Source organism: Manduca sexta, chromosome 23 (genome assembly GCF_014839805.1).
Source record: "Manduca sexta isolate Smith_Timp_Sample1 chromosome 23, JHU_Msex_v1.0, whole genome shotgun sequence".
Taxonomy (NCBI): Eukaryota; Metazoa; Arthropoda; class Insecta; order Lepidoptera; family Sphingidae; genus Manduca; species Manduca sexta.
In genome coordinates, this window is record NC_051137.1 from 2,493,376 (window position 1) to 2,519,588 (window position 26,213).

General features: G+C 34.5%; 1 protein-coding gene across 2 annotated transcripts in view; it reads left to right on the forward strand.

The window, feature by feature from the left end:
• The window catches only part of LOC119188471 (leucine-rich repeat-containing G-protein coupled receptor 5A-like), a 279,213-nt gene that overhangs the window by 153,502 nt on the left and 99,498 nt on the right, over positions 1-26,213 (forward strand). For both annotated transcript variants that reach the window (XM_037442083.1, XM_037442084.1), the window contains exon 4: positions 8,616-8,660. In XM_037442083.1, coding sequence (XP_037297980.1) covers positions 8,616-8,660 — 45 coding nt within the window. The remainder of the gene's footprint in view (positions 1-8,615; positions 8,661-26,213) is intronic.

A 26,213-nucleotide genomic window follows, 5' to 3' on the forward strand; every position in this document is an offset into this window, starting at 1 on the left:
CCGACGTGTGGCTGAAAGACAATTCCTATGCCTAAGTGTTTTACATACTTTGTATAGAGTGAAATAGATAATAATAATATTAAAAGCGATCATACTTTTCTACTATTGTAGTTATTTAATACCAGATCAGGTAATGACCGTAGATTTTTATAAATTTTGATACTTGCAAAACCATTACCTACCTCTTTAGATATTTGCTACATATTTCTGCATTAGTATTTTAATTGATTGTAATTTTTTAATAATAAATACATGAAGTTTTTGCCAACCCTAAAAGGCACATAGTGTTCGGTGACAGGGCTGCGTCGACGGCACCGCGACGGAACCAGTTCACATATTAACTTGTTCGGTGAAAGGACTAGTATTCGCCTGCGGCTTACACCAAGCTAATAAACCCTGTGATATTAAATATTTCTAGATATTTAGTCAGCTTTTATGCTGTTAAGTACATAATACCAGTATTAAATGCATTCGTATACAATTCAAATATACGCCATGAACTGTACATACAATTATGAGCGTAGCCAACTCGTGCGTAATCAAAGTAGAAATTTTATTTAGTAGTACCAATAATTCAACACGACATACTCACATACAAAATATATTATACATGTGTCGAATCATGTAGGGTAGCTGATGTTCGCAGGCCCATGAATTCCAAGAATCAAAACTATACCTATTACATTAAATATACGAATGGGAATTCAATAGTTTATTTGCCAAAACGACATATTTATGTATAGATAAATGTTTTTATGATCTCATTGGTTATGACCAAACAAACCCTATCAAACAGTGCCAACCCTATCTATATACCCATACATAGATATATTGGTTGTCAGTCGCATTAGCACGACGTATTTATAGCCCGATTTCGAATCTGCGCTAATCCGAATCGACGCGGAGTGCAGTACAACGTCAACGTGCGCCTCCGACTGTGAAGCTTATTGTATACCGCTGCGTTTTATGCTTGCCTGGTACTTAGCTCGGCAGTCGGTAGCCTAAATTTAGTCCTAGGCCACACAGATTTTAGCTCCCAATTTTATCTCTGCTAATTATAAGGAGTGGGTAAGGCCCAGAGATCCTGTTTGTATTTTTATACTGACTCACGTTCATTATCATTACAGAAATCTTAAAACAGAGCTTTGTTTCTAACAGTCCTTTGGCTGCCATTAATTCCTATTATTCCAAGTAATGACTTCCAAAAGAGACAACGTACTTGAAACCGTCTCAAAAATCTTCCAAATTCAAAATTATGGCGCTCATTAACAACCAACAATAAACAGCACAATACCGTTTTACTAAACGGCTGCAAAACCTAATAAAAAACATAACCTCAAAAGCGGTTCAAAATGGCGCGAAATAGTTGTACAAAGATGTCTCCGCCATTAGCCGCGTGGTTTCCTGGCCGCCCTGGGCTCCTTTGTTCATTCCCAATTAGACAAAGTTAAAGCACCTAGTGCCTCAACTAACCCATTATTGCAATAGATTACAGATAACCGTCGTCCATGCTTTGTCTCTTCATGCAGACCTTAATAACTGTTTTAGATACCAATAGTAATTTTGAGAGCATTTTAATCTTTTATGATTTAAAACTAGATGGTTATCCTAAATGAATAATTAACAAAGCATGGTGTTGCGTTGTATATTTCATTTTTTTATATCAAAAATTCGGTATCGGCTTATCCGGTATAAAAATATTCTAGCGCGCAAACTTCAAATATATTTTTACTCTGGTCAATTAGCTTCTCATTACTTCGAAAACACTTGGATAAAACTATAAATAAGCTTGCATATATAACTAATGGAGCACTTCAGGTAGGTTAAATATCGAAAAGACTTATGCAGTTTACCTTTTAAATAATTATCAGTCATGAGTGTATTCTTTGCCGATTCCTGTAATGCGAATATTCTCTATTTTTAAATACTTTTATTTGAATTAAGAACTAAGTATATTTTTTAAAAACTTTTTATTTTAGATTAGGAATATTGTTTATTTTTTTATCCATAGATTTATTCTCGCGGAATAAAGGTATTAAATATGCAAGTGCAAACCTTTTTAATAAAAAATTAAACCGCCTTAAAAAATCACTGAAATACAAAAAAAACTTATGTACTGCTTACCAATTTTGAAGTGTTTGAATGCTGGTTCAGTTTAATTACTAAATATCCTTCAAACTGGGTTACTGTGGCAGCAGAAATTTATTACACGAGCAACTCCACGCACACGTCTGAAAAATAAATAACCTCAACTCTAAAACATAAAATTCATTACACACGTAGTCTCAAATTAATAACTTATACGAGAAATATCCGAAATGAGTATAACGTATGGTGTTTAAAATTGCTCGCAGCATGCCCGCGAACATGGCGGATCATTTTTCACCAAGGAAGCAGGTGATGTTCGGAGCGACGGCACCTAAATAAATCATGTGTTCCTTAAAACACTCGTCTGGGTAAATATTTCGGGATAGTGATGTACGCGTTCGTGTTCGCGTTTTCGCTTTAAATAATACGTAATCCTTTATTAAAATTGATGTTTTTTCGCGTATTTATACTGTGTAAGTTTAATGAAGCAAGAAGCGGCGATAGCCTAGTTGGTTGTGGAACGAACTGATGAGACGAATGTCCGCAGTTCAAAACCCAAACGCACCTCTGACTTTTCTAAAGTTATGTGTGTATTCTTCGTGAAATATAGCTTGGTTTAACGATGAAGGAAAACATCGTGAGAAAACTTACCTGGGAATTTCTTTGTAACAATTTTGAGGGTATGTGAAGTCTGGTAATCCGCACTAGGCCATCGTGGTGGACTAAGACCTGATCCTTCTTAATAGTAAAGAACAGTATATAATGCAGGGCTGTTTTTTTTATAATTATATAAGTCTATTTCACATCATACTAATATCATTCAGTGCACAATTTGTTCATTCTCAGTATCAACTTCCAACTTTGCACATTTTAAATGTGTCCGGTCCTAAACGTCAAAAACAATACGACTTGTGGCGCTGTATTCAAACTCAGTTTTCGTATTCCCATTCGCATTCGCGAATAATGAAGATGTATATTCGCAATCGCAATTGAAAATCTAATAGTTGTTATAACACTACTGTATCTTATAAACCTTGCTTATTGACGTATATTCTATAGACACTCTCTCTAGGATTATAATGGCAACCAAAACGTTGTTTTTATTTATTCACTTGAACAACAAATAATTTTACTTATTTGACTAATATTTAATATTCAAATATAGGTTTACACTTAGACTCGAGTTCTTACATCATGAGCGCCACTCCGTACACAACCATAAGCTGCCAATATTGACCATACTAAAGTCAGTTTGAATGAATTGCAGTTCAATTCAGTTGAACACAGTGAATGTTCGAAACGCTAAATCTAGTACGTAGTACATATATATCAATGACCTTACTATTAGCGTTTAGAACTTATGTCATACCTACTTAAATCCATTTATGCTTTTATTCGTGCTAAAAATACTAAATTGACGAGCGCAGTGGAGAGTCGCGCAGTACTTTGTAATCCATACTATTATATAAAGCTGAAGAGTTTGTTTGTTTGAAAGTGGTAATCTCAGCAACTACTGGTTCGAATTGAAAAATTCTTCTAGTGTTGGATAGCCCAAAGGAGCGGAGCATTAATGAAAAATGTTACAAAAATGGAGAAGATTTATTCCTTTTCAGAGCTTCTATTGCGTGCGCTAAGTAAACGATTAGTTACGCAACAATCATGTATGACGGAATTGTTCCTCAAAAGTTCTGAAAAATATATTTCAGAACAAAGTCTCCCGCCGCATCTGTCCACCTGTCTGAACTTTATAAACTCAAAAACAACCGAACAGATTTCAATGACATTTGGTATGGAGATAGTTTGAGACCTTGGGAAGAACATAGGCTAGTTTCTATACAGCGAGACTTCTATTCCGGAAATTTTTTAACGCGGGCGGAGCCGCGAGCAAAAGCTAGTTCAAAATATATAGTATTGCTACTGTTCATAGGCGGTCGTATTGCCTACCATCTGACGAGCGACATTCTCGTCTCGTCACTGCACAAAGTCCCTGTTGGCATTAATCGCCACGCCCTAACCTACGCGACAACTTCACTCGGAATTTTTAATTACAAAGTGCTATCCGCTTGCTTCTTATGACATTTCATAGAAATCTAAATATATATAGCTGATACATTAACACTGCCAATGGCTGAGTGAGTAGACCGTAAATTATGTATGTATCAACACACTAAGTAATATGCCTTATCTATACTATTATATAAAGCTGAAGACTATGTTTGAACGCGCTAATCTCAGGAATTACTGGGTCGAATTGAAAAAATATTTTAGTGTTGGATAGCACATCGAGAAAGGTAGCTATCTGTCTAACGGGGCATCAATCTCATATACTTATTGCTTAACCTATAACAACTATGTCATTCAAATACTAGCTTCTCATTAAACTAACATACCTAACTTAAAACGACTATGTACTATACCGCATGTACGAAGAATTCATATAGGTACTACACCCTTCTCTTTATTATTGCATGTTAATACTATATCACAGAAAATTACAGCTCAAAATAACCTTTATAGATCACACAACGTAAGTTATAAGTTCCAATACTTTAGAAAAAAAATCGATTCGCACAACAGAACCCCAAACTACTGTCACGCAAAAAGGGTATTTATCTATTAAACAGCGTGACAAAAACCAGACGGGGCACGCTAACGCCGGGTCTAACTAAAAAAAAGCCTGTCGCCACGTTTCGGCGGCGTGCGGTGAAATATGGCCCTAGCTCCCAGGAGGCTTGCACGCTCTATAATTTATTTATATGCAGTATAAATGGGTATATTGGATGTCTGGTAGTGGAGGTCATGTAAATTATTCAATACAGTCTGGCAGGAGACAGGATTCAGTCATAAATTCTGATGGATGAAAGGATTTTGTCATTGTGAAACGGCAATGATGCATTCATTTTTGTTGGTTTTAAAGTTATATTTTAGTATTATAGATGGATAGTTGTGGAGCATTCGGACACGGCAAATCACAAGAGAGGGAGAAACTATAAATAATTCATATTTTTTCCAATCATGGAGTCTGTAGTCTTCATCTTAAACTGATTTTGAAAAGAACAACACCAGGGGCCTTATTCTCTATCCCGCAAGTTATTTTGACAGTGCGTAACAAGCACGTAACACAACGCGTCATGTTTAGGACTATAGAAATTTGGCTTACAGAATACCATTCCACGCACATTTCTCGAAGATAACATGACACGGCCGCGTTACGCGTTTACATTATCATACAGAATAAGGGCCCAGAATACCATTCCACACATATTTCTCGAACATAACATGACACGGCCGCGTTACGCGTTTACACTATCATACAGAATAAGGGCCCAGAGTTTCTTGCCCGTTCTTCTCTGGTGAGAACTGCTTTCCGAACTGGTGGTAGAGTTAATATTGATGGAATCTAAATAATGTATAACATTTTACGGGTTCAAATAAATTATTCTATTTCAATTCATTTCAGGATCGAAAATTTTCGGAGCGCAAAAAAAAATTTCTCTCTGAGAATCGAATTTGTAACCTCAAGTTTCAAATTCCATAAAAATAAATATAATAATATCAGCTCTGTCTCACTGCTAGCCCGGGCCTGCTCTGCTACTGAGAGCGTTTAGGCCATAGTCCATCACGCTGGCCTAAAGCGAGTAAGTAAACTTCACCTGCAAAATTATTAACTCGCTTTTGCCCGCGCTCTGGCTGCATAAAAAAGTTCTTATATATAAAAGTCCCGCTTTAAATTCCCGGAATAAAGTAGACTATAGCACTTATGAGTAATGTAGCTTCCTATTGGGGAAAGAATTTTCAAAATCAATTTCATATATCCAGAGATTAGCCTCTAAAAACTCTCATAAACCTCTCATAAATTGCCCTCTTTATAATAAAAGTATAGATAGATAATTCGATACCACCTGAAATTAATAATAAACAAATACATTATATCCACAAATAAAGTCGATTATCGTCCAACTTTATAAATAGAAATAGCTTAATAATACATTTTTCCCACAAAATATGAAGTTCGATAGACAATTGTATGTACAATATCAATAGCTCATAATACGAGCAGGGTTATTTATTTCCCTTTCAATAGAACTATTAAAGACATATTCAGTACGAAAATACTCTTCAAACAATATTGTTTCGTTCACGTAATAATTGTCTTTTATAAACAGAGTTCATGTAATAATGCTAATGTAAATGTATTTATACTATCATGTGGTACTAGGTTTTGAAACTGGAGATCAATGGCTTTGATTTTCTACTCTTAGTGTCTGTAGGAAGACGTCTTGGCTACAGACTCTGAGTTAGTTTAGTTTAACTGACATTAAGAAAATGTAGAATAATTTATCTAGTTCTCGATCTCCACACAATATGAAAAAATATCTCAGCTTAACTCTTAATTCTCGGTTTTCAATCCGCATAAATCTTCCGGTAACGGCTTGTTACTCAATAATCAACCTTCGAACTAAGAGTTCAATAGAAATATAATAGATTGGTAAAATTAATCCTTCACTCGATATTTTACAAACAGGTTATATAAACAATAACAAGGTTATTCCATTTTTATTAAAATTACATTTCGTTATTGGATTGTTTATCTTAATTCCATTAGATGTAGAATACAATATTAATTTGTTTACATTTTATTATACAATCTGCCTACCACGCGTATGTAAACCTCGCTTCACTTACCAACATTTTTTTCTAGAATATTCTCCCGAGTTCCAATCAGGAAAGATATCGCGAGTAACGTTCCGTAGTCCCATTTTGTCAATGTTGTCTGAACGTACCACCTGAGCCTATAACATGCGGAGCTAATTTATCGACTCGTCTTAGGAAACACAAGGTGAAAGGAAAAAGAAAAAGGAAACATTTGCCGACCCTTTTCTAGCGACGTTTTTTACGTACGCGCGCCGGCCCGCCGTGACACATTTGACAGCCCGTTCTTATACGGCTTTGGGCTTAGGTATCCGATATATAAATGTGCTTATGAATAAGCTTATTGCGTGTGCTCACGGGCTTAGATTACGAGTTGTAATTCTGTAAAACTGCTGCTCTAAAGGGAAAAATTCTACTTATTTTCTCGCAAAAATATAATGAACCTTCCAGTTTTGCTCTTGCATTATAAAAACATTTTGCTTTATAAAAACTAGGCTTGTTTGGTTGAATAGCTTTTTATAAGAGACCTTTCAGAACATTTATGTTTTAGAATTTCTTAATGTATTATTCAGGTGAAACGGTTTGATAAATACCTTTCTTAATCTGTATTAAAAAATAATTGCATCATTCATTTCGTTCGACTAAAATGCCAATACAATAAAGAGTTTTAAGAATATATAGAGCCGACATTGAAAAGATTGTAATACATTTTTTTTGCGTTCATGCGATGGTTGCTCAATGTAATATTTAATATGCATATCAGTATATTTTCTATGAATATGTTATTTTTGTATTAATATCTAAGGACACTGTGACATTTCGTCACAAGGACATTTCAAACGAAACAACGTCTTATTGCCAATTGGTTATAACTTTTGAAACACAAATTTGTTCCTGATGCATGGTCTTTGCAATCATCATTACAACTACACCATAATATTATATACACCATAATTTTATCTTCCTAGTAAAATGATTACTTGAACTCTTCCTAACATCTGGCAATGTCAAAATTGACAGAACACGCGTCTCAATAAATACGAATTCTTTTACGAAACGCGAAGGGTGACGTAATTTTCATAAATATTGTAAGTATCTAATGTAGCCTTAAACTGTATACGGGGTATACACCAAATGTAAGAATTAAATAGTATTTAATATGGACTCTGTTAATTTATTTTTATTTGCGGCTACATAAAGTGAGATAGTATCGCCCGATACTAGCTGATAAGGGAACTAGCGTGGGGTTGATAGTGAATATTTGAAGATCTTTGTTGGGTAAAATATTGTCTACAGAATTTAGTCGTGAAAGTTTTACGATAATTGCGTTTTTTGGATTTTAGTATAAGTAACAGATGTCTTTTATATCGACTTCAAAATTACTAGTCCTTAATGTATTATTGTGCATACTTTTACACCATTTGCTACATTATTGATTAGAAAAGATTTAACATTATATACCTAATAAATAAAAATAGTCTATGTTGTGCAAAACAATAAATACGAAGAAAAGATTTTAGTAATTCCAACTATTTTATGACATGTATTGTAATGTTATTAGTCAATATCGTGGAAAACAATACATACGAAGAAAAGATTTTAGTATTTCCAACCATATTATAAAGAACGATAATCGCCTTATATGATTATATATTATTTTGTAGTATCAATTAAAGAAACAATATTATCTTACAATATCGAATCCTATCGATAAAAACGAATAAAATTGACTTATATTTATATTCCCATCGAAATCTTCAAGAGTCCTTGTATCCGAAAATCCCTTGAAACATATCCGAAAGCAAATCAGCCCATTTTTATTCCGACAATGAGGATCGAGTTTTCTGTTTTTACATATTATTTTTTTGTTACAGAGTGACAGCCCTGTACATAACTGCAACGCACACATCATGCCGACGGTGAGTAACCCATAAAATGCAGAGTTTTATCCTATTTTGCTTAGTGGGTGGGTTTGATAGAAGCGACGGCTGGGCCGAGAGACTTCGGGATCAGATTGTGCGTAAAACCTGGCGTATTTTGTATCGATATACATGAAGAGGACAATAATTTTAATGTAAGCTATTTATTTTAGCTTAAAATATTTTAGCTTTGGAGATAAGGTCGCGAATTGTAATGTATGTTTTCTTTTTTTGATTTTTTGACGTATTGTAGTTTTTTTATACTTAAAAGTGTTTAAAATCGGTCAATACTATTAGGAAAACAGTAATTTGGCTGCAATTCTAATTACTTACTTTAAAATGAACATAAAAAAATAATGTTTTTTACTTAACTTAAAAAGTCACTAAATTACGTCGGTCAACACTATTAGGAAAATATTAATTTAGTTGCAGTCCTAATTACTTACTTTTTGACTCACGAAAAACTATTATAAGTCAATGTCATTTCAACTCGTCATCTCTCATCACACTTAACGTCACATAAAAGCAGTTCTCACTCGACGTCCGACATGGATACATTAAATTCCATAATCGTTGATATCTCATCCTCTCCCAGTGACCGTCCTGAGCCGAGGTTCGTAACCCGTCGGTGGGCTCTCAGCATGGTCGCTTACTAGTAAAAAACTTGGCGTCTAGTCAAATTTCACGACAAATCAGCTTGACAGTAATAAACGATGAAAAGTGTACCAGGGATCCTGTACTATAATTTTCAAGGGTTGCGAGCGCCTAAAGCACTCACCCAAAAGACCGCTGTGTTTGCATAAGCTTTTGCTAGGCTAACAAACGTATGGTCAGGTTAAAAAACATATTAAAGTGCTTCAACTGATATGCAAAAGTAAGATATTTTTCTAGTAATCACATTGTACTTGAAAAATAAAATTAAAAATATTACTAACCACAGACATTTGTTGGTAAATTTATGTGTAGTGTTGTTATAATACTGTCGTATGGCGTTTTATGGCTTAACGTCTTTTGCATCAGGATGACGAGCGCATTAGATGTACAACTTTGTTACTCAGTTTTGGACGATGTTTACACCCAGTCGTTAAAGCGAACGACTTACAATTCCCGTCATCTTACTATGTATTGTTATCAACCGTGAAGGCTGCAAAGTCTTCAAAATGTTGCAAAAAATAATAATATAAATCACCGCGATAAAATCCGTAAAATATTTTTATTTGAACTCGTAGATATTGTTTTGATATTGGATTTGGCACAAAGACCATGCCCTGCATTAATATTTAGACAGGCATTAGAGGCAGAGGCGCAACTATGGCACCCACTTTTCGCCATCGTCCTATGTCATGGGGGGCTAACGTATTCAAGAGGTATACTGAAACGCCGTGAGTAGTTTAAATATAAAAAATGGCTAAACTAAGAGCCCAGTACGTCTCTGTTCGTAGACGTTTGTTTTACGAGCCTAGAGCATCATATTTTCCTATAAGGGTCTACGCGTACGCCCGCAGGTCCAATATCGCGCCATCTGCCGCCAATCATCTCCGAATATCACTCAAATAGCACAAATTACGGAATATCCCCGCTTATTCGAGAGGACAGTTTTCATAAAACGTCTCAGAAATTCGTGAATTAAATCTTTACGACGTATAAATGTAATGTTGTTGCTGAACGAATGAGTGTCGCTCGAAACAGTTTGGTTTTGGAATGGTTTAGTTTGTAATTTGTCATGGGAATAGAGGCCAAATTGAAAACAAATTTATGCTTAGTGGACTAATGAAGTAACGTGAAATGAAACCCATGCTATAGTAAAATTTCATGACTTACAATAGAATTAAAATAGAGTTTTTAATACAGTTCGAAGGCATGCTCTTTGATGTATTGAGATTTTAGCAACGAAATCTGACCTTTGCTTTATGGGCTTCGTATATTCCGTTCCTTAAAATTACAGAGAATATTACATGAATATCTAAGAATTCTTTGCCACGGCATAGACCCGGTTCATCATTTAATAATTAAAATACATTCATTCACGGAAAGCGAAAAACTGCCGTGTTTTATATTTCATATTTGTACAAATTTGTCAATTACTTTTGAAGAGGGTCCGTTCTTTTGAAGGCGAATACGTAAATTACAAAACAGTTCCCTTTTGTTTCTTTATATCAAAAGGAAAGAAAGTTTTAAAATCTTGTTGGCTCTCATTATTGTCTCGGAATTTTTCGGCTGCCGAAATTGCTGTTTGCGTTTCGGTTTGTGGAGTGTTTTTAATTCGCGCCGGCCGGCACGCGCGCCGAACACACCTCCCGCCGCAAATAATAAAACGCCTAAAACAAAGGGAATAAAAGGAAAGGTCCGAATAATATTTACGGTGGCGACCACCGCCGGCGGAAGCAGAATGTTGGGCTTACATTTTCGGAGGTTTTTCCCGGTTTTTCGGACAAACTTTCGGGACACTTTTCCTTCCTGACTTTGTAACAGTTCGGACCCCGATTTTAAGTTCTCAACGCGGTTTCCTCTTGTCTTTTGTTACAATTTATGTAATAAAATAAGTCCGCGAGGATATTAAACAAGGTAACTGATTCTGGAACATTCTCCTTTGTTGTCGTGTGTGTTGTAATGGTCTGTGAGGCACTTATTTTACTGTATGGTAGAAACGATGTATGATAAAGTTGTGAAGATTACACTATATTTAGTATATTTAATATGATGTTAGACTATTCGTTTGTGGGCCACAAAGGTTTAATCTGACTTTACACATAAATGAATTTAGTTATGTTACCACTTGCTACACTAAAGTACAAATTCTGTTGATATTTTAAAGAAATTTGTTTTATTTTCCTTTGTTTTAAAAAAAGAACCTAGTTCTTAGCAGTAAATTACAATCTAGTCTATAAGACTAATAAGCAATACAATTCTAACTTAATTTTCTAGATTTTAAGTTTACTACAACTATTAATACACTTTGTTCGTGTATTATAAATAAATTCTAAAGAATAAATATAGTACATTTCTATTACAATACAATACAGTGCAATTAAAAACGTAAGTCACCATTATTATGCCGGCCTTAATTGCGTCCTCACGCTCCGCTTATACCGAAGGGGAAACAGACCGTTGTTTTTTGGAAACAACCATCAAATATTCCGATTGAGATAACTTTAATTAGAAGCCATAAATTAGAAGGACAAATTGCCATCGCGTCCTATCGCAGAATCTCTGAATTTTGTTATCCCAAACTTAGATAATACATTACCATGAGTTGTCCGTCTTGGATAATATATTACCATGGTAACGAAGTTGTCCATCTCTTTATTATAAAAATACTTCCTAGTAGTAAATATGACTGCTATGGTGTCCGAGGTTTGAAGCCCATCCTATAATAAAGTTTCTTTTTTCGTTTTCCTCTCGAGGACTGGCTTGATGGATTGTATTGTGCGGTGTGACTACCGGTCTGAGGTTTTGGGTTCGAATCTAGGGTTGGGCAAAGTGTTATTTTTTACTCAGTATCAGGGTAAAAACAAAGAAAATTCATGGTCGAAATTTGAAATTTATGCCAGATATGTCGATAGGCTCGCTCCCATCATAGACTGTAACTCACAAGGTAAGTAGTGGTGTGTCGGTACCACCTCTACTTACACATGGGGGGATAAAGGTGTATTTACGTAAGTTTTGGATGGTGTTTATACTGTTTATGGGTGGTCGTATCGCTTATAATCAGGCGAACGGCAAGCTCGTCTCGTCATTCAAAGCAATAAAAAACACATTCATTATATGTGTATAAAATATGTGAATAATTTATGTTTATAATGGAATTATTTGATAAGTTTTATACGAGGTTCAATACGCTAATTATACGCCGTTCGTCATTTCACTTGTTAAATATTTGTAAAATCGTTCAATTAAAGCGGCAAAGTTTTTAACGTGCAAAATTTTAATTTTCGTGTAATTGGCCGCATTAATTTTATGAATAGCGATTGATTCGCATCCCATTAATTTATCGATAAAGCTTTTACATGAATATATAAATTACCTACGCTTACCACTTTAATTATAGTATATTCGATAAATGAATCGATCAGCACAATTTATAAAACTTTTTCCAACAAGTCAATACCAACGTTGTGAAGAGTCGATTCGTCTCAAATTGTCTATAAAAGCTATATCCCCCTGTAACTAATGTCAAAGGGTGGGTTCAGAGCGCCGCGCGGGACGCCATCTGTCGTGCGAAGCGCCCCTAATGCCGGGCATACCCCGCGTCCCTCGCACACACGGGAGTACTGATGTCGGTATCTGAATCTTGGTTAGCTTGTTGGGAAAAGAAAAATATATTTCCGAAAAGTAACGAAGTATATTTTTATTTACTTACATAATAAATATTTTTGTAAATACTCAGTAATTAACTATATAATTCTTAAATTAAAAATACCTAATCGATAACACTGCCCCGAATCATACCAGGTGCAAAGGTATAATACTAGCCCATAATACTAGCCGATTTCCGAAATAGTTACTATTTGCGTTTGTTTTGTTTCCATAACAGAATTTATTTTATCTTGAAATTGCGAAGATTAATTTATGTTTAAAAGACTTGTAAAATTAAACTTGTTAAAACGTTCAAATTCGTCAAAAAGGCAGCGAATGTAAATGTTTTTACTTAAAAATGGACCTCAAAAACTACTCAAAATCTCACTCACGTCTTAACTTATACACTGTATGTTACTAAATCGCAAATATTTTTACTCCATTTGAGAAGCTGACTGTACCATGTCAGGGACGCTTGATTGAGATTTTTGTACTTTGTTGTTACATTTCTGAGTATTTGGACACGAAACAAAGGCATTTTGTTCGGGGAACGTTAATTGGAATAGAGTTTACCCTAAAAACATACCTAAAATCCTTTCTAAATAACTTTTTAACCCATTTTCTAAGAAATCATTTATAAAATTAAGTAGAGAAATTTTATATTGTAACAGAAAAAGTTTCATTTATTATTACTGCATATTATTCAAGAATAATGTTAGTGACCTAGGTGCTTGTAAGTTTTGTATTAAAATTATGCTTTTTATTATAACATTGTATTACCAAAACAACATTTCATTATACATTTTTGAAAAAGTTAACATGTTAAGTACATCACTTATAAACATTATGCGATTTTGTGTAGTTACCAGTACTTCGTTTTGGCCAATTTTGAAGTGCATTATTATCTTTTAAGGGAGATTGACTGATTAATTTTATTTTATTTTCAAATTTTTGAGTATATTATTTTTTGAATATTTATTTTATTCTGTGCTTGATATGGCGATAAGCTCGCCCCCTATTGCATCGCGGGTCTGTACAGAATGACGGAAAATGGGTGCCCTGGTTCCACCTCAGCCTACCGCTTTAGGTATAAATGTTATTTATTTATTTCTATAGTCCACCAACAGCATCATTATATTAACAAAATTAAAACTGATCAATCAATTCCAGCATCCACATCATTTATTTCTAAAAAAAAATATCTTTCCAAATAGAGTAAATACACACAACTCTATTTTTCTAATATACTTTATATCACGTAGCACAACTCCATCTGGTACTTGTCTAGACGCAAGCAACACGTCTCATGCATACATCAGTAACACGAGTTCAAAATACATTCACACTCCCAATGGCTGAGTGAGTAGAGCGTAATCATTTATGTATGTATCAATGTATATGCCTTTTTATATAATTAAAAGACGAGACGAGTAATGTCTAATCATAATCATCTAATTGCGAGCGAGCAGGTCTTTCAATAACATCACGTCACACTTAGATATAGATTTATACAATACTCCTTCGAAAAATTGAAGCAGCTACTTGCGATTTTTTTTCAGAAACTAATTATAATCTTAGTTATATATACTAATTAGAAGATCACAGTATTTGCTATTTTTAAATTATATTATTTAGTAGTGGAAACTTGTAATTGGCCTTCTTTGAGTGTACCTTTTTCTATAAGTGGTACTAGCTGTAAGTTTCCCAAATATTGTAAAATAAAATGAAATAAGCCACACCTTAGACGAAGCCTAATAAACAATCACACTATTTATTATTAAAGATCCAACATTTAAAATAGTAAGTTATCAAATATGAAGTGGCGTTTGATCATCAAGATTACACCGTTTTCCCAGTTTTTTGGTGGTGTAAGAAAAGGCAATGAGTCTTTAGAAAATATTATAACACGTTATTATGTAGGGCATATTCGTTCCAACAGGAGTATGGAGAGCGTCTATAATACAGAACAAAAAATTAGCGGAGTTTAAAAGGGAGTACATGCAAAAATGACTCATAGGGCCGTGAGTCTTAGGAGTGCGTGCAAATGATAATAACTCAAAGCCGTATTAATAAATCCTACTCAGTATCGCTCTGAAGTGCGATATCAGCTAAGACGCTGTCCAGTTACAATCAGTATCTCAATATCATCGCTATTTAATTAACAGATATTAACAACATCTCAAATGATATCTTAACTCACAGCATATGACAGATTATAACAGCAAAATTTTGTTCATTAAATGCGCCGCCTCAGCTGAGATCAGGCGCTTAAAAGACAGCTCAAGTTTTGTTTATTAAATAGTTCAATACCTTAAATGTCTACTTAAGATTCTACTCAAAGTTGAGATCGGTTTATCAATACTGTTCTTAATATATTATGCAATAAGTAAGCACGCTGATTTGACTTGAACACCGTTTAATTCTGAAATCCTGAGTGAACGAGCCACTATCCTATTTACCCAATATATTGCTAAAAATCACCATCCACACCCCTAAAGATCTCAAAATCCCTCATCCAATTCCCAAAACTGCGAAATTCTTATCCCATTTTTCCAAATTGCAATTGTATAGATCGTTTTATATGCACATGCAGGGGTGTAAAGAACCCCATCGTTGTCCAGTACGAGAGGGTTCACTCTTATTTGCTCGTATTCCTTTACAATCGATAGGGTTGCCACGTTTCTTGGGAAATGTGCAGATGCATTTAATTTATTTTGGAGTAGTTGGGACGATCCTTTAAAATGTTTGACGTGTAAATAATTTAGTAAGGTAAATGTGCGGACTAGGCTTGGACGCAGGCTTTTTATGGGTTTTTTTTTATGAGAGGGGTTCTTTTCACGTCTAAAGGTAAATATTTAATCGAGCTAATAATTTTATTTATTCGCCCCGTTGGTCTAATTGTACGTACAAGGGCTTTGAAGCGTTCTTGATTCTATTTCCAGATTTGACAATTCAAAATCTGTATTTTTTAATACAAAAATGAAGAGTTGCTTGAGACTGAAATGTTTAATCAAAATGTCAGGCTCAACCTTATCAAATCTTAGGACGTACTTAACCGAAGATAGGCGAAAATGAATGCACTTCACTTTTGCTTACCTCTTCAAAGATGCAAACCTGTGTATACAAAAAATTCTAAAGAAGTACATTAGTAATTGTATACGTATCAAATAAGTATTACCACCAAAATGCTTGCACTGGAAACTCATAACAACTGTAATTAAGATAAAACTATTCCCAGAACGAACTGCAGCCGCTCCAAATAACTTGCTCTTCACTGACTACTAGCTTTTGATCACGACTTCTCCTGTGGAGCGGCTTTTCTGGATAAAATGTCGCTTCAATTGCTCCGAATTTTAGATTTTAAAGTCTTTATTCGAAATGAATAGGGAATGGACACATAGTTTGAAGGTACTATGTGATCATATGATTCGAACAGGCCGACATAACTGTGTCGACTGTCGATGGATAATCATATCTCGCCAGTCGACATATCTGACAGATCACGTTGTTCCCGTATAAAAAAAAAATACTTTAGAATTGCCAACGTACGGAAAGCCGATAATTATAAAGTGACATTAAAAATATTTCATTTAAAAATTTAAAAGATATATTTAGGTAATCTATCCCTAATCCTTAGCCCCAAGGCTTATTATAGATTCCTTCGTTCATAATCTTAAGACGTCCAAGATCCATAAAGAAATCCTAAAATTTAAATATCCTTGTTTCCAGGAACGACTGTTATAAAAATAAACTTTATCCGTCTTTGTAAGCCGACAATAAAACATACTATTCTAAATAATCCTTTTGAGATACCAAAAATATATTTATTGTAGGGTTTATACAATATGCCCGCCTTAACTCAAGTTCAAAAAATGTTTACGTTATACATAAAAATATGTTTACCACAAATAAAAATGAAATTATAATAATCAAAGAGTGAACAGCGCTTTGATCGGGTTTATACAGGACACGTGCGGGACGCGTGTGCCGTTCCCTACAAGGTAAAGGGATAGCTATTATAAAAGATACAAGTTATAGTTTTAAGTGTATTTTTTTACCGTCTCATCTTGGCGTTTTTGTAACTCAGGCCAGCAAATGAGTGATAATGAAATACTTGTTATCTCGTTCGGTAATTTTTTTTATAATTCCAAAAGAAGCATACCTGGATGTTCTATCGCTTTCAGAAACTTGTAAATATATTTAGTACTTACATATAAGTGTCGCGACACTTTTTGAAATATTGATTTGATATAATATGAAATTATTATTCTTAAATCGAAAATGTCTATTTTGTATTATTGGACAAACTAAATGAACTATTGTAAGTTGTAACACGATACCAAATTCAAAATGCGACATGATTCTAACCTTTGGCTTAATCCCCACGCTCATCAAGTCCCAACGGTATCATTCGTTCAATAAAAATTTGAAAACCGAATCCCATTCCGTCCATTCACTCTAACCCCACATTCGTTCGTCATTAATTGAATAAAGAACCCAAAGTTTTCGAACTGGCCGAATGACTATCAAAGCCGCGCAAAAAGTAAAACGGAACACGCCAGTGCGTTCGGAAATGGAGTGAAAAATTTGGAAAAAAAAGTTATCGGCCGCTTTTACATCGGCTTTTTCTATCGGTATCAGTCGATTTTTAAATAAAGCCATGTGTATAACGCATTTTATACGGTTTCGATGACACATCGCCCGCTCCGGTGTAACAGTTAACCCAGTTGTGAAATATTCGAAATATTTACAAAACTGACGGGTTTTTTCAATTTGCCGAAGTTACAGTTTATTCAATAGGTCATACATATTTAGTTTGGTATTTTGGGAGTTAAAGTATTGAAGTTTATGTTTACTTAAAACGTTGTAGTCTCATCAAAGATGGCACCAATTTATTGAATTTTCTTAATGTAGCAAAAAAAATCTAGATATTTGTCGTATAAACTACCACATAAAAAACCTATCTTATATATTTAAATATATTAGAGTCATTTTGTAGCACTTGGTGTCTTACTGGCTCAATGTAAAGCCGTTGTTAATACACGTCGTTAGCATGCCTTTTTGTCTGGCTGTTTATTATTGCAGTACATTAAGTGTAGTGTCTTGTAAGATTACTTTTTGTTTGTCACTAGTGATAAGTAAGACATATTTGATACGTCTGCAATCAACTTTAAGCTGCTACTCTCTTCGAAGTAAGCTATTAGTACTAAAGCAATTTTATATTTATTTTTCAAGTTTTCAGGCTTTTTTTTGTTTATCTTACGATACAAATATCTATGTAATGCTAGAAAAGATATACTAGTGACTTTTTTCTTAAAATTAGGCGTTATTCGCGACTTCGCTTGCATGAAATACCTTTAAAAGAATCCGTCACACTATATATTTTAGGTGGTAAAAAGTAGCCGATATGTTTTTATATAAGCGATTAGAAGTTTCCAATATGTTAAATATTTTTGTTGCTGACCGTACTTTTCACATTAAAATGGTATTTTGATTTATGCGCATAAACTGTCTCTTGGACTACAAGAAAGTGGTTGTATGGTTAATGTTAATTAAACCAAGTAAAGGTCAGTCGTGGGTAATAATTTATTTTGAGGTCCATTGGTTCCGCGGTGCCGTGAGATTCCACGATTCCGATTCGGGTCGTGAGGCTAATCAGAGTAGATTGCGCTGGGATCTGAGTGCTTTTCATTGCCTTATGTTTGTAATAACTCTAGTATAATACTTGACTACCTCGGTTTAAGTTGCGTATAATATCAGCCCTGTATTATATACTTGCCCACTGCTGAGCACGGGCCTCCTCTACTACTGAAAGGGATTAGGCCTTAGTCCACCACGCTGGCCTAGTGCGGATTGGTAGACATTACAAATTTCTATAATTCCTATAGAGAACTCCTCAGGCATGCAGGATTCCTCACGATGTTTTCATTCACCGTTAAAGCAAGCGATAATTCACAAAGAATACACACATAATTTTAGAAAAGTCAGAGGTGTGTGCCCTTGGGATTTGAACCTGCGGACATTCGTCTCGGCAGTCCGTTCCACAACCAACTAGGCTATCGCCGCTTCTTTTAAGTTGCGTGCGCAATACAAATGCCAAGCGATAGCTCCTAAGTAAACTATCGTATCTAAAAAATAGTGATTTTCACTTTTAACGTTTCCCTATCTATGTGCTGTTTACTACCAAACCCATTTAAAATCTTCATTTATTAACTTTTTATGTGGCTTTGAAACTGAGTTAGTGAATAGTGAAAGCTGAAAGGTTTTACAGTACATACATAGATAACGAAACGCTCTAAGTGTAAATCGCAATTTTTTCAGATACGATAGTTGACTAAGGAGCCATTAAGCTGTTAAATATATTTTTTTATCAATATTATTAACTAATAAATCAAACTACAAATAACATTACCATTTATTAAATTCCACAAAATAAAATATCTAAAATAACAAGATTTCTATTCCATTAATTACAAATAAAACACCAATTTCAATAAGTTGCAATATCGATCGATATCGCTAATTTTCCGGAGCATTGCACTGAAGATTAAGCCATCAGTAGTTTTTTAGGGACCCTTCGCGCCTTTTTAGGGATCCACAGCTGCACATAATGTTGATTATATGTATCGAACCCTTCGGGATTATGGTATTTACTCTTGAAGTATTGATTAGGGTTCTCAAAAAGAGGGCTTGGACGTCCAGTTAAAATGTATTTGAGACAATTTTATTGATTGGTCTTTCATTTCAGTAGTTAGAGGAGGCCCGTGCTCAGCAGTGGGCAAGTATATAATACAGGGCTGATATTATTAAAAGCATTGTATATACTATCCAGTAGTAGATTCCAGAGTGTTACTAAGCAAGCATTTTTTTTTAACTTGTAGAACATAAGGTATAAGGTGGACTTAATGCCAAGAGCCAATTTACCTGACATGGGAATGGAAGCCCTCAGCATATTACAACACGTAAAAAACTGGCTAACAATTTATTACTTGCTTCAAGTATTTAGCATTGACCCCACATTACAGTGAGATAAGTGCAAGGTAAAGAAACACGTAATAAGTTTGATCAAACGCTAATTTGCTTAAGATCTAATCACCTCACGTCTCATCGTTAGTGCTTTTAACATCTCTTTTCACTTTTAGATGTGACTTTGAAATTCATTCGTCACTTGAATTTAAATTATTATATTAGTAATAACATATTTTAAATTCTAAAACAGCTCAGTTATAGTTTTCAAAATCTCACCAAATCATTTTAATCAACAATCTAATTAATGTTTTTTCTGATTATTAAATATATACGGATTGCAAAATATCAAGACTTTAATTTACCTGCCTCCCTAGATTGTGGCATAACAAACGCGACACGAAGGCGCGTGTCGTTCGATGTTTGTGATTGGTCGATAGCCCAATATATGAGTCACGTGCCTATCTATCGACCAATCACGATTAAACGACACGGATTATCGTTTCGTGTTTTTTACATTCTAAGGGGCTGGTCAATTTTAGCTTTCGAATTTAAAATTATATGACGGTACGTATAAAATATTCTTTGTGAATTTATCGTTCGCCTTTAACGGTGAAGGAAAACATCGTGAGGAAACCTGCACATCTGAGAAGTTCTATAGGAATTTCTAAGGTGTGTGAAGTCTACCAATCCGCACTAGACCAGCGTGGTGGACTAAGGCCTTATCCCTCTCAGTAGTAGAGGAGGCCCGTGCTCAGCAGTGGGCAAGTATTCTATTATACAGGGCTGATATTATTATTATACGTGTATACGTGTATACGTATATCATTGTATCAATGATATATAAACCTGAGATTAATAAAAAGGGCGAGTAATGAAGTTTAGAACGTATACATTTTCCCAGACTTCTGACAAACCATTACGTTCTTAAATACAAGACCATAGAGCCGCCATTCGCAACATTTTTAAGCGTGTCGACTGAAATAACCCTCAGAATTTCCAACCCCTAAAAAATCCCACCCGAAACAAGTTGACACTAAATAATATTTTAGTAATCCTAAACATCACGCCGGGTTCTCGTGAAAGGAACGTTTTAGCGAAAAAATAAAGAGATAAAATACGGTAAAGGGCATTGTTTCGGGTACGGGTATAAAATGAAGAAATAACGCGCCGTGCCACTTGTGCCCGCGACGTAAACTTAAACGAGCGCGTTACCGTTTGAACGTAAACCCGAGTTCTGTATGTTTATCAGTATTATACTGTTTTAGGGCGTATATTGGTAGTGAAATTTTCTTTGTGACTTCAGAGGTATGTGAAGATGTGTTTTAAAACTCATTCTGATGACGTTTCCTAATATCCACAAATCTCACGATATAAGCCGCTGGACCTATGATAATTTTTGAATAAGTACAATATATAGTGTACATGAATAATATTGTTTTTATATTTATTATAGGTATTTTACTACTACTATACTTATTTTTTTTCTCAGTGTCATATTACCATGATGAACCTACCTTGATAAGCTCTGCACCACCCTAAGGTTGACTGGTAGTGAATGCCTATGGCATTAAGTCCGTCTGTATACATTTGTATATTAAGTGTAATACATAAAAAAAATAAAAAAATAATTGCATCAGTCCCGCCCTCATTTTTCTTTAAATACTGAATCAAATACGCATCAAAGTCGGTTTTAAAACACTACAATCAATTTCCCATGTTGAATGAATACCCGTTCAGTGAATATTACTATGAAGCCGTAAGAAACTGTTTCATTAAAGTACGGTTTCTTGCGAATTACTGTACTCGGCATTCCCAACAATTAGATATTTTTTTATAAGTGATTTCAGAAAAGTGTAATTATTTACCCTTAATCGGCGGAAATGTGTGGGAACTTTAAATGTGAAAGAGGTGTGTCAAGATTTTAGCATAGTATCTGCCTACCCTATAGAATAAGGGATTGAGTGTGTTTATATACGAACGGAAAACAAGTGTTTCGAAAAGTTAATATACAATGTCAGATATAGCCTAGCTTAGCCTCTTCCGGCAATACTTTACAACAACGAACAACTTTGATACTTGAATTAGATTGTACAATAAAATTTTCATGATTAATTGCCAGTGTTGGTCAGATCACTATATATGTACTACGTACTAGATTTGGCGTCCCAAACATTCACTGTGTTCAACTAAATTGAACTGCAATCCATTCAAACTGACTAGTATGGTGCTTTATAACTTCTAGAAAACATAACAGTGACTTAATACACGAGATGAAACACGGCAACTTTATGAGTTTGAACTGTTGTTTAGACAATCGCAAGTGGCAATTAGCAGGCGACCTGCCCGGGACTTCCATTACTTTAATCCCGGACATAAATTGCGGCCGGAAATAAATTAAGACGCGACTTAAACCAGCACTTAGCGCCGGAATTAACCGACGGTTAATTGAAACTAGACGAGTGTAAAAAGCCTCCCCCTGATAAGCGCACGAGTAATCCACGTCTAAACAGTTTTAAGTTTTGTATCTAAATAATATTAATAACAAATATTATTTTTGCCGCTGTACTAATATATAAATTGGCTGTTGTCTTCTATATTTAAAGAGGTACGTCACATTGCTAATTGTACAAATGCTATGACATTGTATTTATATGCCGTGTATCCTTTGTAAAAAAACACGACACGAGAATCTGTGTCGTCTTATTGTGATTGGTCGAGAGATGGACACGTGACTCATACATTGGGCTATCGACCAATCACAAACATCGAACGACACGCGCCTTCGTGTTGCGTTTGTATTACTAAATTCGATCCGTGTGTCCTTAAATAAAAAATAATATAATATCAGCCCTGTATTATATACTGTCCCACTGTTGGGCACGGGCCTCCTCTACTACTGAGAGGGAATAGGCCTTAGTCCATCACGCTGGCTTAGGGCGGATTGGTAGACTCCACACACCCTCGAAAATTCCTATACAAAATTTCTCAGGTATGCAGGTTTCCTTACGATGTTTTCCTTCACCATTAAAGCAAGCGATAATTCACAAAGAATACTCACATAATTTTTTAAAAAAGTCAGAGGTGTGTGCCCTTGCCGTTCCACAACCAACTAGGCTATCGCCGCATTAAATAAATAAACTTTATTCGGTAAACTTGCTCGGTGTTAAAATATTCAATGATTTCTTTTCCCCACCGCTGATTACAAGTTCTGACGTAATCCCCGGATTGTTTAAATATGGAATCTTTTGGATCAAAATTCGTTGAGATTTGTTTCTCTAAGCCTCGGATGGAATTATTTTACGTTATGGTTCCGTAAGTCAAAGAAACCTTTACACTTCGTCCGTCTGTCCGTCACGACCCTTTTTCTCAGGAATGCGTGGGGGTATTAAGTTGAAATTTATATCTTATACTCGAGACTTTATGGTCTCTTTTAGCTGTGTAAAAGTAAAACCTGTAAGTTAACGCGATCAAAGGATATGATAGTTTATGTCGCACATTCTGCGGTTTCACAAGACAATCAAAACCTATAGTGACCTGATGAGTTAAAATCATGAAATTTGACAATAAGCATTTATTACAGCACATGTAAAGAAAAACTCTAAAACTAAATATGTACTTTAATAACAAAAAAGGTAATTTACTATTACAAACTTATTTGCGGTTGCAATAACGGTGTCTAAGGATCGAATGGCAAAGTTTGTCTAGTTTGAAATAATAATTAAGATTACCTACAAGTTTGTACGGAACCTACGGTGCGCGAGTCCTATTCGCTCTTGTCCGGTTTATTTCTTGTAAATCTTTTAATACAAACTTCAGGTAACGGACGTAAATTAACGTGATTTATTAAAATCGACTTTCTCACGTTAATATATGGAATAAATTAGATTGGTAATAAATTATCGTATAGATTATTGCGGGATAATTTTTCTAATATAAACGGAGTTGTTCGGTATTGTAATAGCGATTGTTACATCCCTCGGGAACGTGTGGCTGCGATCCTGTATTCCCGACAACGTAATAGTTATTGTAAAGCCAAACTTCACACGCGCCGTCTATCTTTTGTGCGTGCGGTTTGATTGCAAGTTGTCAGTTGCATTCATAAGTTTCGCATCGCTTCAATGGATATTGTGATACGAAAGTTTATGATACTGATCATTATCTGCTACAGATTTGTATTTGTAATTGTTTGATGTTATAAGGTTCATTTTGCACTGACAATAAAAATAGTCATTGGCATGAGAAGAATATGCATTCAATAATATTTTTATTCTTTTAATTTAAACGCCTTATTTTAATCTCTAAAGATTCCGTCTGAAATCATGTATTTCTAATGCGATTTTACATAATGTAAAAATAAAATCAAGCAATCTATCCATTTATTTACAGCGGCCAACTGAACAGGAAGAATTTTAAAAACTGCCGAGCTGTGTTCGGTCAAGCAAGAGAACGGTACACAGACTAATAAAATTACACTGGCGTCCATTGCAGAAACTCGTCTAATTCAATACAAGTCGATAGCCCGGGAAAAGACTTAGTTTTACAACATTACCCGGGCTAAATGCGTTTCTGATGGCTGTCCCGGTCAACGTTCGTTTAACTTAATTGCCCGGGCAATGCCTTATCAACCCTGATGGTTTGCACATTCATTTAACTGCCGACTGTTTGAGAACAATTTGTTCTGCCTTTTTGATCATTGGCTGTCTGACAATGAAGACAGATAAAAAATAATATGCACACTTTATGTTTATTTAGGGCGTTCGAATTTTGAAATAATTTAAAATTAAAAGAAATATGTATGTAATTAAAACTTTTTCGTTCAATTCGAGTCAATGTCATTTAATTAAAATATTATAATTAAAAATGCTCGTGATATTCCTATTTTAAAATGTTATTACTTATCAAATAAAGATAATTGGGTTAGATTCGTGTCTGTACGAGCTAACATTTCTTTGCCTTCTCATTAAGTATAAAAAAATGAATATTTTCTACCAAACAATACTAGATTACTTACGATATGGCAACATGATCTCTGACCTTAGCCTGTTCCCTATGGAACTAATTAAAAAAAAAAAAACGATTCTAGATTAAATTTGTATGATTTAAGTACAACCAAATATTCGTTTTTTCGTAAACACTAAATCTATCATCATTTTATTCATCCCGTTAGGCCTTTTTAATATTCATAATAGCATAATTTTATACGATATGGCTTTTAATGTGACTTTATATTTTTAATGTAGCCACACATTTAACATTAATAATTTATATTACATGATAATGTAAATGAAGTTTATGTAAACGAAGCTCTTTTATTCAATAAATTCATTCACTGTTTTTATGTAGGACAATTGAAGCTTAGAGAAGAGTATTATTATACGGTAAAAACAGCATAGTGTGAATGAAAATCACCGTTGAAAAGAATTGTGTAATTATAATTTGGTTAAATAAACATTATTATTATTCCTTTTATCAAATGTTTTATTATGTTCCCTTGTCATAATTTATTAATGTAATATTTTATTATGTAAAACATTGTTTATGTATTTCATATAGAACACTAAGAGTGAAATGTTCGAATTTCAAAATAAAATAAAAAAAAATTAACAAACATACCAGTTACGTACAGTATCTGTTATTCCTGCAAACAAAACTGAAACAAAAAATAAAAACAAAAAATACAGAATAAAAATGAGCTAGAATAACCTTGTAACTACGAGATATTCCGCTAAACAGTTGCCGTCTCCCCTGTCGATAGGGTGAGCAGGGGCGGTCAGTATTTATTACGCGATTATTACCGCAAACGGTTTTGCGCCGACCCCACGCTCCCTCGCCTGATCACGCGATACGCGTATTGTTATACAAATTTATTGTAAATCATAATTGTTAGAATGTATGTTTCTTCACGTGTGAGGGGTTCGACATGACTCTCGAATATAAAATATCTTAATAAATCAAGTGTGCGTTTGATAAGTTGCAGGGTAGTTATTAGAGCAGCGGTGTTCAGGCAGACCCTGGAGGGATGCAGGAATTACCAGACCAGGGCCAAGTTATGGGTCATGTATAAGTGTATATTCGTAGCGAAGCGTAAAATTTTTCAAACAGTTACCCAAAGCAAAAAAAATGCCTTAGTAAATCGCGGCCAATTTAACAGAAAATTAAAACTGAGGCAAACATAAGTAAACCTAAAAGGAAAGGCCGTAGGAATTGGGTTGTATGGATGCTTCACCCCTGGCAGCTATAAAATAAAATAAAAATCCGATTATTGCCTTATTATCTAGTTACATCTAT